The sequence below is a fragment of the Trachypithecus francoisi genome, unplaced genomic scaffold (genome assembly GCF_009764315.1).
Source record: "Trachypithecus francoisi isolate TF-2019V2 unplaced genomic scaffold, Tfra_2.0 Lachesis_group17, whole genome shotgun sequence".
In the NCBI taxonomy this organism is placed as follows: domain Eukaryota; kingdom Metazoa; phylum Chordata; class Mammalia; order Primates; family Cercopithecidae; genus Trachypithecus; species Trachypithecus francoisi.
In genome coordinates, this window is record NW_022681462.1 from 75,730,366 (window position 1) to 75,745,615 (window position 15,250).

The window sequence follows — 15,250 nt, forward strand, 5'->3', positions numbered from 1 at the left end:
ACAACAGACAGGATAGTGCTCAATAAATTTGTTTTATCTGGGAAGAACATAAGGCTTAACTATCAGTGGTCTAAGAGTCCCACTGTTTGAACTAGTCCTACAAATTTGCCCCACGATGTTTCCTAAATAACTTATCATGAACTCTCTAAATATTTATTTCATCAATCATTTCATGGCACACTGACAGAAAAACTTAGAAAACCAGTGAAATAGAAATATATTTAACTTGACAGGGTTAAACAGGACATGTAATAGATTACTACTTTGCTCTCACTTCTCTTCAGAGGAACTGTATGGAAGAGGAAGTCTCACTAACTCATTGATCTCATCAATAGCACCTGATTGAAATGATTTTGGTGACTGTGCCTCTGATTTACATAGTTTTAAGGCTACTAAAATTTCTTTGATGTTTATTAATTGTGGAATATTACCTGCCAAGAGTTTGTGAAACAGGTGAAACACTGGGACAGTAATTATTTTGTTGGCAGCCTCTGCTCCTGAAGTACTTCCTATTTTATCAGGTATTGTCCTCCCCCTCCTGGATGGTGGGCGAGGTGGTGTAGCTGACACAGCACGTTTAGACTGAGACTTCAGCCCTAAAAGAAAAGAATCAGTAAGATTCTACATAGTCAACACACTAATATGAAGGAAAATAGTGTTTTTAAAATATTTTCATAAGGCATGCATTCCTAGCTAATGTCAAAAGACAGAAATGTTCTTTCTAATCCAATATCTAATCTCCCAATTCTATTCGTTCTTCATGACAATAAATAAGTAATTTTGGCATTGCATCTATAACTATTTTCCTAAAAAGTAAAAACTACAGCTAGCTGCTATAATCTCTGAAATACACATGACAATCCATTCAGTGGAAACTGAAAAAAAATAAAGATAAAAATCTAGTATTAAAACATCATTACAAGTCAGCTTTTTATGTTAGTACATGGTATTACATAAATTTCCTGTAACTAAAATAGTAGTATTTTATAGAAACCCAAACAAAATCAAGATTATAAAAAATAAAAAGCATACCAGAGGCAACAACAACACTGTAATTGTCTTGAAATCCATTTTCCGCTTTAACTTTTTCTTTCTCTTCATGGTTTTTCTTTTCTTTGTCATCTTTTTGTTCACTAATTAATTTAGCTGTGATACTTGGAGTATCTGTAAGAAGATATTATCTAAAACACACTGCTTTTCCAAATCATTAAGAAGGGAAGTAATAAATATTTCAGAGAAAGATTATGCAAGATAGTATTTTCCTTAATACTAAGGCAATATAAAGGAATTTAGGAGAAATGACATGAGGTAACAGCCTGATATCTAATCTTTACTGATATTGATGAAGAAGACTCGCCACTGTACTTAAGCCAGAATATTTAAGTTCTAATCTTTATAAAGTATTATATACAGCATTTTAAGGGTATCACCTCCAGAAACAATAAAAAACCAGTAGCATGAAAACTTGCTTTATTTTAGCCATAGTTCAATGTGCTTGGCAACTGCATCTAATTCAGTCCTCACAATGTAGAAATCAAGAAAGAATGTTATTTTCAAAATGAAGAAACAGCCTTAGAAAGGCTACTGATATAATCTGTATATGGCAAATATGGGACTCAAGTGCAAGATTCAGTCTACAGCATTAAACTAGACTTCTGCTTATACTGCAAATGAAAGTATAAAGGAATAAATTTCTGTAACCGCTTTCCTGTTCTGTTAATTTTTATTTAGGACAAACACAGGAATCTTAGACAACAAAATAATGTGTTTTAAAATTTAATGTGTCTTACTTTAAAAAATGAATATTAAGGGCTTTCACAGACTGTTATTACTCTCTGACTATTTCTTTCATTACTATGGCATATAGCACACCACTAAAAATTATAAAATAAATGGGTGATCATATAATGTAATTTAGTTATTAAGAAATTTAAAGGCTCAACGAATTGTTTTGAAATCATAATTTTTTTCACTATATAACTATTATCAATTCTCCAATTCTCTCTATTTTTAGACAAGGTCTCGCTGTGTCGCCCAGGCTGGAGAGCAGTGGTGTGTGTAATCACGGTTCACTGCAGCCTCAACATCCCAGGCTCAAGTGATCTTCCCACCTCAGCCTCACAGGTAACTGAGACCACAGGCACATGCCATGAATTTCTGTATTTTTAGTAAAGAGGAGGTTTCGCCATGTTGCACAGACTGTTGTCGATCTCCTGGGCTCAAGCCACCTGCCTGCCTCAGCCTACTAAAGTGCTGGGATTACAGGCATGAGCCACTGCATCTACCTCAATTCTCTTTTTACTTCCCTAATTTAACACAATTATGACCCAGTCTTTTATGTTAAAAAGGTTGAGACAATAAAACAATAAACAACATCTTTTGCAATAACTCCCATTTTATAGTTTTTAGTAGATGAAAAGTGATTTCAATTTATACAGCTTGTTAATACTAATCACTAATTGCCTATAGACAGTTTTGTGAAGTAAAAAATTTATACACGTTACAAATGCATGGTGCAACAACACATTTTACTAACAAAAACAACCAAGCAACCAAAAGTGGCAAACATACTGATACAGGTCAGAGTGAAACATTTAAATAATAAGAAATTCACAAAGTTAATTCATAGCATAGGCCGGGCGCGGTGGCTCAAGCCTGTAATCCCAGCACTCTGGGAGGCCAAGACGGGCGGATCACGAGGTCAGGAGATTGAGACCATCCTGGCTAACACGGTGAAACCCCGTCTCTACTAAAAAAATACAAAAAACTAGCCGGGCGCCTGTAGTCCCAGCTACTCGGGAGGCTGAGGCAGGAGAATGGCGTGAACCTGGGAGGCGGAGCTTGCAGTGAGCTGAGATCCGGCCACTGTACTCCAGTTCGGGCGACAGAGCAAGACTCCGTCTCAAAAAAAAAAAAAAAAAAAAAAAAAATTCATAGCATAATCAGGTAAGAAAAATACATAAAGAATATTAGGTAACAATTTACTTAGTGCAATTAGAAGTTTAGCCAATTTTCATTTATTACCCTTATTTCAAAAGTAAGTATAAAGAATAAAAGCCATTCAAACACTGAAAAAAGTTTTCTCAACTTCCTTTTAAAACTGCTCTGGTTTCTAATATTAATTTCATTTTTTATTTTTTAATACAAATTTCTATTTTATTTTTTTCTCTGTACTGGAATGGATGCAAAAAGCTGCTCTGTTTTAGAATTCCACTTCTGGCCAAGAAGGAATTATAAGGATCAGGTTCATTCTCCCACCTGAAATAACCATTAACTAGAAATATAATACTTTTCAGACCCTGAGCATCAGGCAGGGCAGGGCAGTGATGCCTGGGTGAGAGGAAACCAACGAGGTGACCCCTAGGATTGTGTGAGCTGTCTGGAAAAGAATTCCTAGGCCATAGCTCAGCACAACCTAGGTGTCACCCTAGACTGAGGATACAAGAGCCGGGAATCCAGGAAGAAGAGATCCGCATCTATGCAGATTTGCATCTAGAGATCTGGAGATCCCTGAATCTCCAGAGATCTATATAGGGTCTTCAAGACTTCAACATGTACTGATGAACATATGTGAGCAAACCACTGAAGGCCAGGAAAAGTAGCAGGGCAAACAAGCTCCCCAGGGTTTCAGGGAATAAAATGCTTTGTGTTCTTAGACATCTAGTGAATTCCTAACAGAGTACTCATAAGGACAGAGCCTTAATAGTGGGGTCAAATGGGATTTAGAAATGCATTTTCAAACCTGGTACTTTAATTCTACTCTAATGTAGTACATATTTAAAGGTAAAATTCATTAAAATTAAAAATTCAATTTAAAAATTTAGTTTCTTAGTCTCATTTCATGTGCTTAACAGTCACCAAACTAGACAACACTGGTTTATAAAAAAATACCAATAATTACAGTAAGTCTGGCCTTAGATTAAAAGCTGCTCTGATCCTACTTACAAAGATTAAAAGCAAGTCTAAAAGCGACAGTTTTCAAATAATATCATTACATTTCATGAAAAAATAAAATACCTATATTAGAATACAAAATATTCAGTACCCCAAAAAGTAAAATTTACATTGTCTGGCATCCAAGAAAATTCTCCAGGCAAATAAAGAAGCGAAAACATACAATCCATAAGGAAGAGAAAAATAATACAAACAGACTACTATGTTCAAGAAAGTTGAAGAAAATCTATATACTTTCAGTAAGGACAAGGAGATAAACTTCTAACAGATCAGACACAGGAAATTATCCAAAATTTAAAAATAGAGAAAAAAAATGATGGGGGGAAAGAGGAAACACAGATTTGGGGAGGTGTCAAACAACTTCGCATGGCCTAATAAGTGAGTAATTGTAAGTATAAAAAAAGGGGAGGCAATTATTGAATAAATAATTGCCAAAATATTTCTAAATTTAGTGAAATATAAAACACACAGATTCAAGAAATTCAATAAACTCTAATCATAAGAAATGTGAAGAAAAAATTGTAAGGCACACAATCATCACACTGCTTAAAACCAGTGACAGAAATTTGTAAAAGCAAACAGACTGACACATAAAGGTTATTATTTGAAAGTAATATTGTTGGCCTGTAATCTCAGCACTTTGGGAGGCTGAGGAAGGCAGATCACTTGAGGCCAGGAGTTTGACATCAGCATGGCCAATACGACAAAACCCCATCTCTATTAAAAAAAAAAAAAAAATTAGCCAAGTGTGATGGCATGCACCTGTAATCCCAGCTACTCTGCAGACTGAAGCAGGAAAATTGCTTAAACCTGGGAGGCGGAGGTTGCAGTGAGCCAAGATCATGCCACTGCACAGCCAGGGGGACAGAATCTCAGCTACTCTGCAGACTGAGGCAGGAAAATTGCTTGAACCTGGGAGGCAGAGGTTGCAGTGAGGTGAGATCACGCCACTGCACAGCCGGGGGGACAGAGTGAGACTTCATCTCAAAAAAAAAAAAAAGACAGTGATAGAGAAAATAATAGGTCACTTCCTTTTTGGCTAGTTTTCATGTTCTCTTGTTGTCTTTGCCTTTTTTTGTTTTTTTGTTTTTTTTTCTTTTTTTTTGAGATGAGGTGTTGCTATGTTGCCCAGGTGGTCTGGAACTCATGGGCTCAAGTAATGCAGAGAAAGACTCCACCTCAAACAAACAAACAAAAGAAAGTAATATTGTCAAAAGCTATAGATAGTAGGTAAATTTACGGAGGCAATACTTCTGAATTACTTATTCTTATACATGTTGATATAATATAAACACACAAGTAAATATATCATAAAGTATGGCTAAAGAGTATAAATCCACTTCAAAGAACCAAAAAAAATTGCCAAATAGAGGTTACACTCAGTACATATAACTTTTGAGGTAGTGTACTTCCAAAGCAATTAGCTTTATTTTTGTGCAATACAGAAAACTATTTTGTAAAATATTTTGAATGCTAGAATGTTTTACAATAGCATTCTTCCACAGTAAAGACTAAAATGTTCAATTTTCAGTTATTTTGTATTAGAATGTCTACTTTTGCACTTCAAGTTAAACATATGAAATATCAATATCAGTAACTGAGCTTTAGTGCTCTTCTCCACTTTCTTCATTTATTTAATTTTGTATGTTTTTTGAGAATGTCTCACTCTGTTGTCCAGGCTGAAGTGCAGTGGCGCAATCTCGGCTCACCGTAACCTCCACCTCTAGGGTTCAAGTGATTCTCCTACCTCAGTCCGACAAGTAGCTGGGACTACAGGTGTACGCCATCATGCCCAACTAATTTTTGTATTTTTAGTAGAGGTGGGTTTCACCATCTTGGCAAGGTTGGTCTCAAACTCCTGACCTAAGGTGACCCACCTGCCTTGGCCTCGTAAAGTGCTGGGATTACAGGCGTGAGCCATCATGCCCAGCCCATTTATTTGATTTTTAATTTTCATTTTTCTTCATCATGTAAAAGGGACAATTTCAGGAAACTGACAGAAAATACCCTCTAACATCAAATTTTCAAAAAAGTTTCTCTGTATCAGATAAGGCAGTCATTTTCAAATAATTTTTTAAAATATTTATAATAGTATGCTAACAACTTGTAAGTTGTAAAACCGTAGGAAAGAATTATGATTTTATGCATACACAGGTTAGACACAGTGATTGTGAGGTAGAAAACAATCTTGCCTACCTACAGTGATTATATCTATTCACATGGTTTCACTTATCATCTATGTATGGTAACAACTCCCAAATCTCTTCAACTCTTACTGTTGGCTTTAGATTTGTATTTTAAACTGATAAATAGACATTTTCAACTTTTTTCTTAGATACTCCTATTACTGCTTCAGTTCATAGCTTCCACTAAAAATTTAGGTCCCTTCTTATATATACAGATAGAAATATACCTGCTTACATTTATGTTATAACACAAGCAGACATTTCTAGTTTATTTTAGAAGCTGACAACAGACATAAGATCACAACTATCTTGTGGGGTGGAATGTCTATCTTGCTCACGTTTATCATCTTAGGACAAATTTGTGCTTGCATTTTGCAGATGCTCAATAAATTCACTCACTGATTAATTAGAATTTCAGAAAGGCAATACACTCCAACTATCTAAAGTTGATATGGGCCAGGCGCAGTAGCTCACACTTGTAATCCCAGTACTTTGGCAGGCTGAGGCGGGCGGATCACTTGAGGTCAGGAGTTCGAGACCAGCCTGGCCAACATAGTGAAACTAAATATACAAAAAAATTAGCTGGGCGTGGTGGCACAGGCCTGTAATGCCAGCTACTCGGGAGGCTGAGGCAGGAGAATTGCCTGAACATGGGAGGCAGAGGTTGTGGTGAGCCAAGATCATTCTACTGCACTCCAGCCTGGGTGGTAGAGTGAGACTCCCCTCTTGAAAATAAATAAATACATGAGTTGATATGCCTTTGTCATCAAAACCTGCTTTTTAAAAAAGTATTCCATATGTTGTTTAAAGGTATCATCCTGTAAAATACAGACAAAAACCTAAGAGAAAATGTTCTCTCTGCTTTCTTCACTGACTACAATAAACAATAAGGTCACTAGTCAATTCTACCTACTCCATTTATGTCTTGATCACTGATCACCATCTTCAATTTAGTAAATGTTTATTAATTAGAATCTTGCTATTCAACCTAATATCCTGCAATTCATCTAATATAAAATGACCACATGGTTTATTGTGAGAACATGCCATCAATGATTTGTCTGTATTTCTAGCTGACCATTTGTCACAGTGATACTTTAAACCATAAAATTAGGGGTGCCTAAATGTATTTTACATTTTGTCCACTTGACTGGCTTCTTACTTATGCTTCAAACTATAAAGATGTCTTGAACTTTTCTAGTCATTAATGGTTGTCAAGTGGATGCAGAAAATAAAGTTATAAAAACAATAAACCTCCATATATATGAAACATAAAGTTAAAGAAAAACTAATACTTAAATCTGACTTGCCTGACACTCTGTCAAGAACATCTGATAATGTTGTTGAGACTGGCAAATGAAGAGTACGGAATTTGTGGCCTGCTCCATACATTGGATGCTGGATGACGTGGCTAGTAGCATTAATTCTACCTTTGTACAGCTGAAAATCAAGAAATCAAAGAAATCAGGAAGTAACTTTTTGGAATACATATTATTATAAAAAAATCTCAAAAGCATCTAAGAATAAAATAATAAATACTACAAGATACAATTAATTTATATATGGCATATTTGTCATGATTTGTTGGTCAACTTTTACATTATCACTCTGTACCTAATATTTTTTCATTTTTTTCCACAAATCAAACTATAGTACTCAGGGTAAGGTAAAATTATGTTATTCCTAGGCATGAGGGAGAGTGAGAAATTGTCAAGTTGTGTCATTAGGTATAAAGGCTGTGCTAGTTTCAGTTTGCTATATTAGAAGTTAGAACATAGAAGATAACTGCAGGCTCTGATAGGAAATTATAAAATACATGTATACACAGCCAATGATTAAGTGTTAAATACTCACTGGACATGGAGACTGAAGAAACATTGTCACTTTCTCATCTTCCAGCATCAACTGTAAAAATAATCTTCGTATAAACCCTGAAATGTTCCCAGATGTTGGAAGGTTCCCTCTTTGAGGAGATGTCTGAAATAGTTCACAAAGAACCTGACAAGACAAAATATTTGAAAAGTTAAATGCAAGATTTATATGCAGCTTTTTATTTTGAAAGATAAAAAGGAAATAGAAAATACAAATTAAGTTTATTTCAACATATCAAATCAGCAATTATAGAACAAATGTTTCTGGGGGTCTAGGGTTTAAGTTTTTTTTTTTAAGGAGGAAAGAAATGATTTTATCTTAAAATATATGAATACTGAAGGAGATAAAAGTGTAAGAAACGTATCCAGGGTTAGAAAAAATTACTACTAAAGGGTGTGCACATAATGAATACCTAGCATAATGAACTTCTGTTAACTTTAGTCAATACTGTTGTGGTTATCATAAAATAAAAATTATGAAAAAAGTATATTAAAAATATGTAACAAGGCCAAGCGTGGTGGGTCACGCTGGTAATCTCAGAACTTTGGGAAACTAACAGAAGAGATCACTTGAGCCCAGGAATTCCAGAACAGCCTAGGCAACATGGTGAAACCCTATCTCTACCCACTCCCCCACCAAAAGAAAATTAGTTGGGCATGGTGGCATGTGCCAGTAGTCGCAGCTACTTGGGAGGCTGAGGCAGGACTGCTTGAGCCCGAAAGTTTCAGTGAGCCGTGATTGTGCAACCGCTCTACAGGCCTGGGCAATAGAGAGATCCTGCCTCACCCCAGTCCCAAAATATATATAAAGCCTTAATAAGAAACCAAAAGAGAAATCAATGGGACACAAAGAGTTCATGCTACCCAGAAGCAGAAACCAAATTTTCAAATACCTAGAATCATGCCCTCGGGTGAAGTTGTTAATTTAAGCATTTTCTTTTAATATGCATATTTAGCAGCGATATTTTCCCAGTAATTAATTACTACAGGCAGTAAAATATCTTTCTCTTCTTCTTCTGTTTTGTTTTGCTTTTTGTTGAGACAGGGTCTTGCTCTGTTGCCCAGGCTAGAGGGCAGTGGTGTGATCTCAGCTCACTACAGCCTCAATCTCCTGGGCTCAAGTGATCCTCCTACCTCAAGCCTCCTGAGTAGCTGGAACCAAAGGTGCATACCACCGTGCCCGGCTAATTTTGGTTATGATTTCTTTTTTTGGTAGAGAGGAGGTTTTGCCATGTTGTCCAAGCTGGTATCAAACTAAGCTCAAGTGTTCCACCCACCTTGGCTTCCCAAAGTGCTGAGATTATAGGTATAAGCCACAGACCTGTCCTTCTTCTTAATAAAACTAACTCCTTCAATATTTTATAAAACTTACAATATCTATTTTTCTAGGTACTACTAAAGTCTGACTTGAATGAGCACTATTAAATAATAAGGGGAAAAGTTATTTACCAGTGTCTACCATATCTCATATAGGCTCTATGCTAGGTACGTTATACAAATTAAAATATTTAACCATCTCAAAAAAATCCTTGAGGCAGGTATTGCTAGCCCCATTTTATAAGATTAACCCATATGCCCAAGGTCACGAGGTAGCCAACAGCAAAATTTGGCAAACAGCCAACTAGAATTAATCTTGAAATAATTCTACCTTTCAGGATTTTTTTTGGCCACATAGACATAATATATGATAAATTATCTTCCACTTATTTATTTTATTTTATTTTTTTGAGATGGAGTCTCACTCTGTCGCCCAGGCTGGAGTGCAGTATGATAAATTATCTTCCGCTTTTTTTTTTTGAGGCAGAGTCTCACTTTGTCACCCAGGCTGCGAGTGCAGTAGTGCGATTTCGGCTCACTACAACCACCACCTCCCTGGTTCAAGCAATTCCTCTGCCTCAGGCTCCCGGGTAGCTGGGATTCCAGGTGATTGCCACCACACTCGGCTAATTTTTTTGTATTTTTAGTACAGACGGGGTTTTCACCACGTTGGCCGGACTGGTCTTGAACTCCTGACCTCAGGCAATCTGCCCGCCTCGGCCTCCCCAAGTGCTGGGATTACAGGCGTGAGCCACCACACACAGTCTATCTTCCACATTTTGTATGTGATTTATGTGGAGTCTCCTATCTGAAACCTAAACTAATGCCCATGTAAAGACATGCAAACTATCAGTATGGCAATCTCGTTATACAAAAATACAATGCCTCAATGCACATACAGTATTCAGTGACCAGTGTCAATACTGTTCCAGCAGCTGAAATTTTTTCTTGGTCTTTTTCTTTTTGTTTGTGTAAATTTTTTAAAATGAGGGTTGTATGATCTAGCTAGGATCCCAATGCATTTGCCAGTCATCTCATTATAAATAAGTGATTCAAGTGACAGCATATTTTGAGGGGGAGAAAGGAGATATCAGTACTTTATAGTTTAAATTCGGATCCTTAAAAGCACTCAACACCTACCAAATTTATGTATTTATTTATTTATTTTTATTTATTTATTTATTTTGAGACGGAGTCTCGCTCTGTCGCCCAGGCTGGAGTGCAGTGGCCGGATCTCGGCTCACTGCAAGCTCCGCCTCCCGGGTTTACGCCATTCTCCTACCTCAGCCTCCCGAGTAGCTGGGACTACAGGTGCCCACCACCTCGCCCGGCTAGTTTTTTGTATTTTTTAGTAGAGATGGGGTTTCACCGTGTTAGCCAGGATGGTCTTGATCTCCTGACCTCGTGATCCGCCCGTCTCGGCCTCCCAAAGTGCTGGGATTACAGGCTTGAGCCACCGCGCCCAGCCACCTACCAAATTTATTATCACCTGGACTTTATACATGGCCCTTTCTTATGTAATAAAACAACTAAAACATAAGTTAGTTTTTCTCTTACCTGTGCCATCAGCTTTTGATTATTTGGATGGCATGAAATGCACTGCAGAAAGAATGCAACAGTTGCATTCTCAATTGCTGTGCGCTGTTGAGTAGTCAATCCTGTTGTAGCAGCTGAAGAAAGAGAAGCTGATCTTGCACTGGTCTGAGGTGCACCTAAATTATGGCTTCCAGAAGTGGACCCAGAGTGACACAATAAAAACAGAAGTGCTGTCCAGAGTGGATTGACTTCAGAACCACCAAGCCAATCTTTCATAATATGGCTATTGCCAACTTCTGTCAAAAACCTAAGAATAGGAGCAACTAGGTCTGCTGTGATGGGCATCTTATTACATTGTTGTGGAACATGATGGCGTCTGAGTTTGTCTTGGGAAATATCTATTGACTGAGCAATGCTTTCTGAGTTAGAAATGTGGCTAAAGCAGAAACTAGCCAGACTCCTCACAAGAAGAGAAGGCAAACCTGAGTCTAGTAATTGTTTAATAGCTTCAGGAGATTGAGAAGAGGAAGCAAGGGTAGCCAAATGTGATTCCGTTAATGCAAGAGGTGCTTGTGCATTTTTAGAGTCATCTGTTAAAGATGAACTAAGATCCTGCTTTTTGCTATCATCTGTCATGGACAGTCTATGGTGACATTGCACTGGAGGAGGGGTAATTCCCATCCAGCCCATGAGCAAAGAAAAATAGTTTGGGTGTACGTGACACATTGAGCAAAGTAGACTGTCAACGGCTTTCTTCAAAACCATATTGCAGGGAAGAGACATGGACCAATTAAAAAGTAACCTAGAAAAATAAGAGATATCATATTAATGATACAAGTTTACTTTTAGAAGAAACTGTTTCAAATATTTCTATTATAGTTCAATCTATACTCTGACACATTATTGGACATTGAGTAACATAACGTTGTAAGATTTAAGACTGCATATATATGTATGTACACATATATTTAAAATTTAAGAATGTAGGTACACTGGAAGTTAAGTTAGACTCGTAAATGAGTACAGAAAATCAAGTAAACTATTTTAAAATGGTTCTACCATTCTTTGTGACCTAAAAAAGTCATGTAGAGAAACAAACAAAAAAGATCATGCCAAAGAAATGGTTACGTTAAATTCCACATGACAAATGGCTTAAATCATGTTTGCAAATAAAAAACTATCAGTGAGGCTCAGTAATTAAGTCATGGATTATGCCAACTGCTAAGGCCAAATATGATGACCTACTAAAGAACAATAGGCCCACTTTTTATGTGTCACAGGAACTCTTCAAAAATATATTCTGCTGCCGACTTAACAGTTACCTATCAGTAAGTTCAGCAAAGACTTAGCTAAATATGGTGAAGAAACATGGGTAAATAAAAACTACTTGTCAAAAGGACAATCTAGAAAAGTCTCAAATCTTCTAGCTTTACATCTTTGTTCTTGAGATGACATCTTGCTCTGTTGCCCTGGCTGCAGTGCCAGTGGTGCCATCATCATAGGTAAATGCAGCCTCTAACTCCTGGGTTCAAGTGATCCACCCACCACAGCCTCCCAAGTGACTAGGGCTAGAGGAATGTACCACCATACCTGGCTAATTTTTAAATTTTTTGTAGAGATTCGGTCTGTCTATTTTGGCCAGTCTGGCGTCAAACTCCTAGTTTCAAGTGATCCTCCCATCTCAGCTCCCCAAGTTATTTTTTTTGAGACGGAGTCTCGCTGTGTTGCCCAGGCAAGGGTACAGTGGCGTGAGCTCAGCTCACTGCAACCTCTGCAGACTCAAACAATTCTTGCGCCTCAGCCTCCCAAGTAGCTGGGACCACAGGTGCATGTCACCATGTCTGGCAGACTTTTTTTTTGAGACAGAGTCTTGCTCTTGTCGCCCAGGCTGGAGTGCGATGATGCAATCTTACCACACTGCAACCTCCGCCTCCCAGGTTCAAGTGATCCTCCTGCCTCAGCCTCCCAAGTAGCTGGGATTACAGATGCACACCACCACGTCAGGCTAATTTTTCTATTTTTAGTAGAGACAGGGTTTCACCATGTTGGCCAGGCTGGTCTCGAACTCCTGACCTCATGATCTGCCCACCTCGGCCTCCCAAACTGTTGGGGTTACAGGCGTGAGCCACCACACCCAGCTTTCTGACTTCTGCATTTTTGTACAGACAACGTTTCACCACGTTGCCCAAGCTGGTCTTGAACTCCTGACTCAAGTGATCTTCCCGCCTAGGCCTCCACAGTGCTGGGATTACAGGTGTTAGCCTCAAGCCTGTAATCCCAGCACTTTGGGAGGCCAAGGCGGGCGGATCACAAGGTCAGGAGATCGAGACCATCCTGGCTAACACGGTGAAACCCCGTCTCTACTAAAAATACAAAAAAAAAAAATAGCCGGGCGAGGTGGTGGGCACCTGTAGTCCCAGCTACTCGGGAGGCTGAGGCAGGAGAATGGCGTAAACCCGGGAGGCGGAGCTTGCAGTGAGCTGAGATCCGGCCACTGCACTCCAGTCTGGGCGACAAAGCAAAACTCCGTCTCATAAAAAAAAAAAAAAAAAAGATAATATAATCTGGTGGGAAAATTTGCAATTGAGAATAAACACTATGAACCACAGAAACATCTACATGAAGCATACTTTTAAGTTAAAAAAAAAAAAAAGCAGTACTGCTAATATATCTTCTTAAAACACAAAAATAAATTAATATTTGTTTGACAATTCATTTCAAAAGTATACTTGATTATATTTGCTACTTTCAAAATATTATGTTTCTCCAAATAAACATGTAAAATATTCTATCAAGTAAACACTAACTGATCTAGTACTAGCGGGGGGAAAAAAGGATTTCACAAATCATACTTACTCAAAGAGCTCTTGGTCCAAGAGTGCTGGTAAGTCGTATTCTACAAGCAGCTCATAACTATGCCACAGAATGGCTGCTACACAGTGCAAATGAGAAGGAGATGGCATCAGAAGACCATACTCTATTGTTGAGGAGTTAGGACACATGTAGTTCATCCTGCCACTTCTCTTCATAGCAGCCACTCTAGCAGAATCACTAACCCATTTTAACAAGGCCTGAATTCTTAAACAAAGAAAATGAATTCATATAACCAACTATAGCACAATTGGCATTTCATATAGATAAACATCATCTCTGCATGGTGAGTAGGGTATTTATGAGAATAATATACTAATTGTTCATGATTGTTTTAATCTATAATAGGGAAAAAAGGAAATCAACAACAACGATATAGTAGTTTCAGTTCCAATTTTCCAATAACCTTACCAATTTCAACCATCAAAAGGTTTGAGATAACACACTAGAACAGTGATCTGGGGCTAATTCTTCTTTGTGCAAAGTCTCATGAAATACAGCATGTTTCGCATCCCTGGACCCTAGCATTAAACACTAGTAACAGCCACCCACACTCACTCATTCTGATAATAGAATACACCCTCAACACTTACATATATATTTTAAGTATAATTTTTATAAGATAGAAATTAAGCTTCATTTATTTTCTCTGCACAGTACTTTTAAAAACACAGGTATCTGTCATTTAGAACTGACATTAATAACAAGATTATAGGTCAAGTACCACAGTAATCCCAATCCTCTGGAGCTGGGAACTAGTAAAACACAACCCAATTTTGAACCACTACCTGGGAGCAAAAGACTTTTTAAAGCAACAGCACTATAGAGTTTTGGACCGGGCGCGGTGGCTCACACCTGTAATGCTAGCACTTTCGGAGGCTGAGGCGCGCGGATCACGAGGTCAGACGATCGAGACCATCGTGGCTAACACGGTGAAAACCCGTCTCTACTAAAAAATACAAAAAATTAGCTGGGCATGGTGGCAGGTGCCTGTAGTCCCAGCTACTCCAGAGGCAGAGGCGGCACTTGCAGTGAGCCGAGATTGTGCCACTGCACTCCAGTCTGGGCAGAGCGAGACTGCATCTCAAAAAAACAAAACAAAAAAAAACTATAGAGTTTGTATAAAAAACAAATGGGATGAGATTTCTCAAGTTCTTAAAACACTGTGTTTACATTTACTTTATTTTCCTTCAATTTCTATTTCAGAATATAAGATTCTTGGCTTCACACTAAAAACAATGGGGATAGGAAGGTATATAATACTAATTCTGAAAGATAAGACTCTTAAACTTTCGATTTTACATCATGAGAAATAAAGAGAATTCAGAAGACAAGGAAGACAATTTTCTCAGTCTAACAATCTTGTCATTAATGTCAGGTTTTTTTTCGTTTTTTTTTTGTTTTTTTTGAGACGGAATCTCACTCTGTGGCCAAAGCTGGAGTGCCACTGTGGCGCAATCTCAGCTCACTGCAAGCTCTGCCTCCCGGGTTCACACCATTCTCCTGCCTCAGCCT

The 15,250-nt window shown here is 37.8% G+C and overlaps 1 protein-coding gene across 12 annotated transcripts in view; it reads right to left on the reverse strand.

The window, feature by feature from the left end:
- The window catches only part of BIRC6 (baculoviral IAP repeat containing 6), a 262,265-nt gene that overhangs the window by 90,335 nt on the left and 156,680 nt on the right, over positions 1–15,250 (reverse strand). For all 12 annotated transcript variants that reach the window (XR_004428401.1, XM_033176091.1, XM_033176090.1 and 9 more), the window contains 6 exons: positions 13,721–13,942; positions 10,886–11,666; positions 7,995–8,138; positions 7,451–7,580; positions 1,033–1,164; positions 432–596 (listed from right to left, as the gene is read on the reverse strand). Coding sequence is in view for 11 of the 12 variants with exons in the window: in XM_033176091.1 (XP_033031982.1) it covers positions 432–596; positions 1,033–1,164; positions 7,451–7,580; positions 7,995–8,138; positions 10,886–11,666; positions 13,721–13,942 (1,574 nt within the window). In the remaining variant the exon portion in view is untranslated. The remainder of the gene's footprint in view (positions 1–431; positions 597–1,032; positions 1,165–7,450; positions 7,581–7,994; positions 8,139–10,885; positions 11,667–13,720; positions 13,943–15,250) is intronic.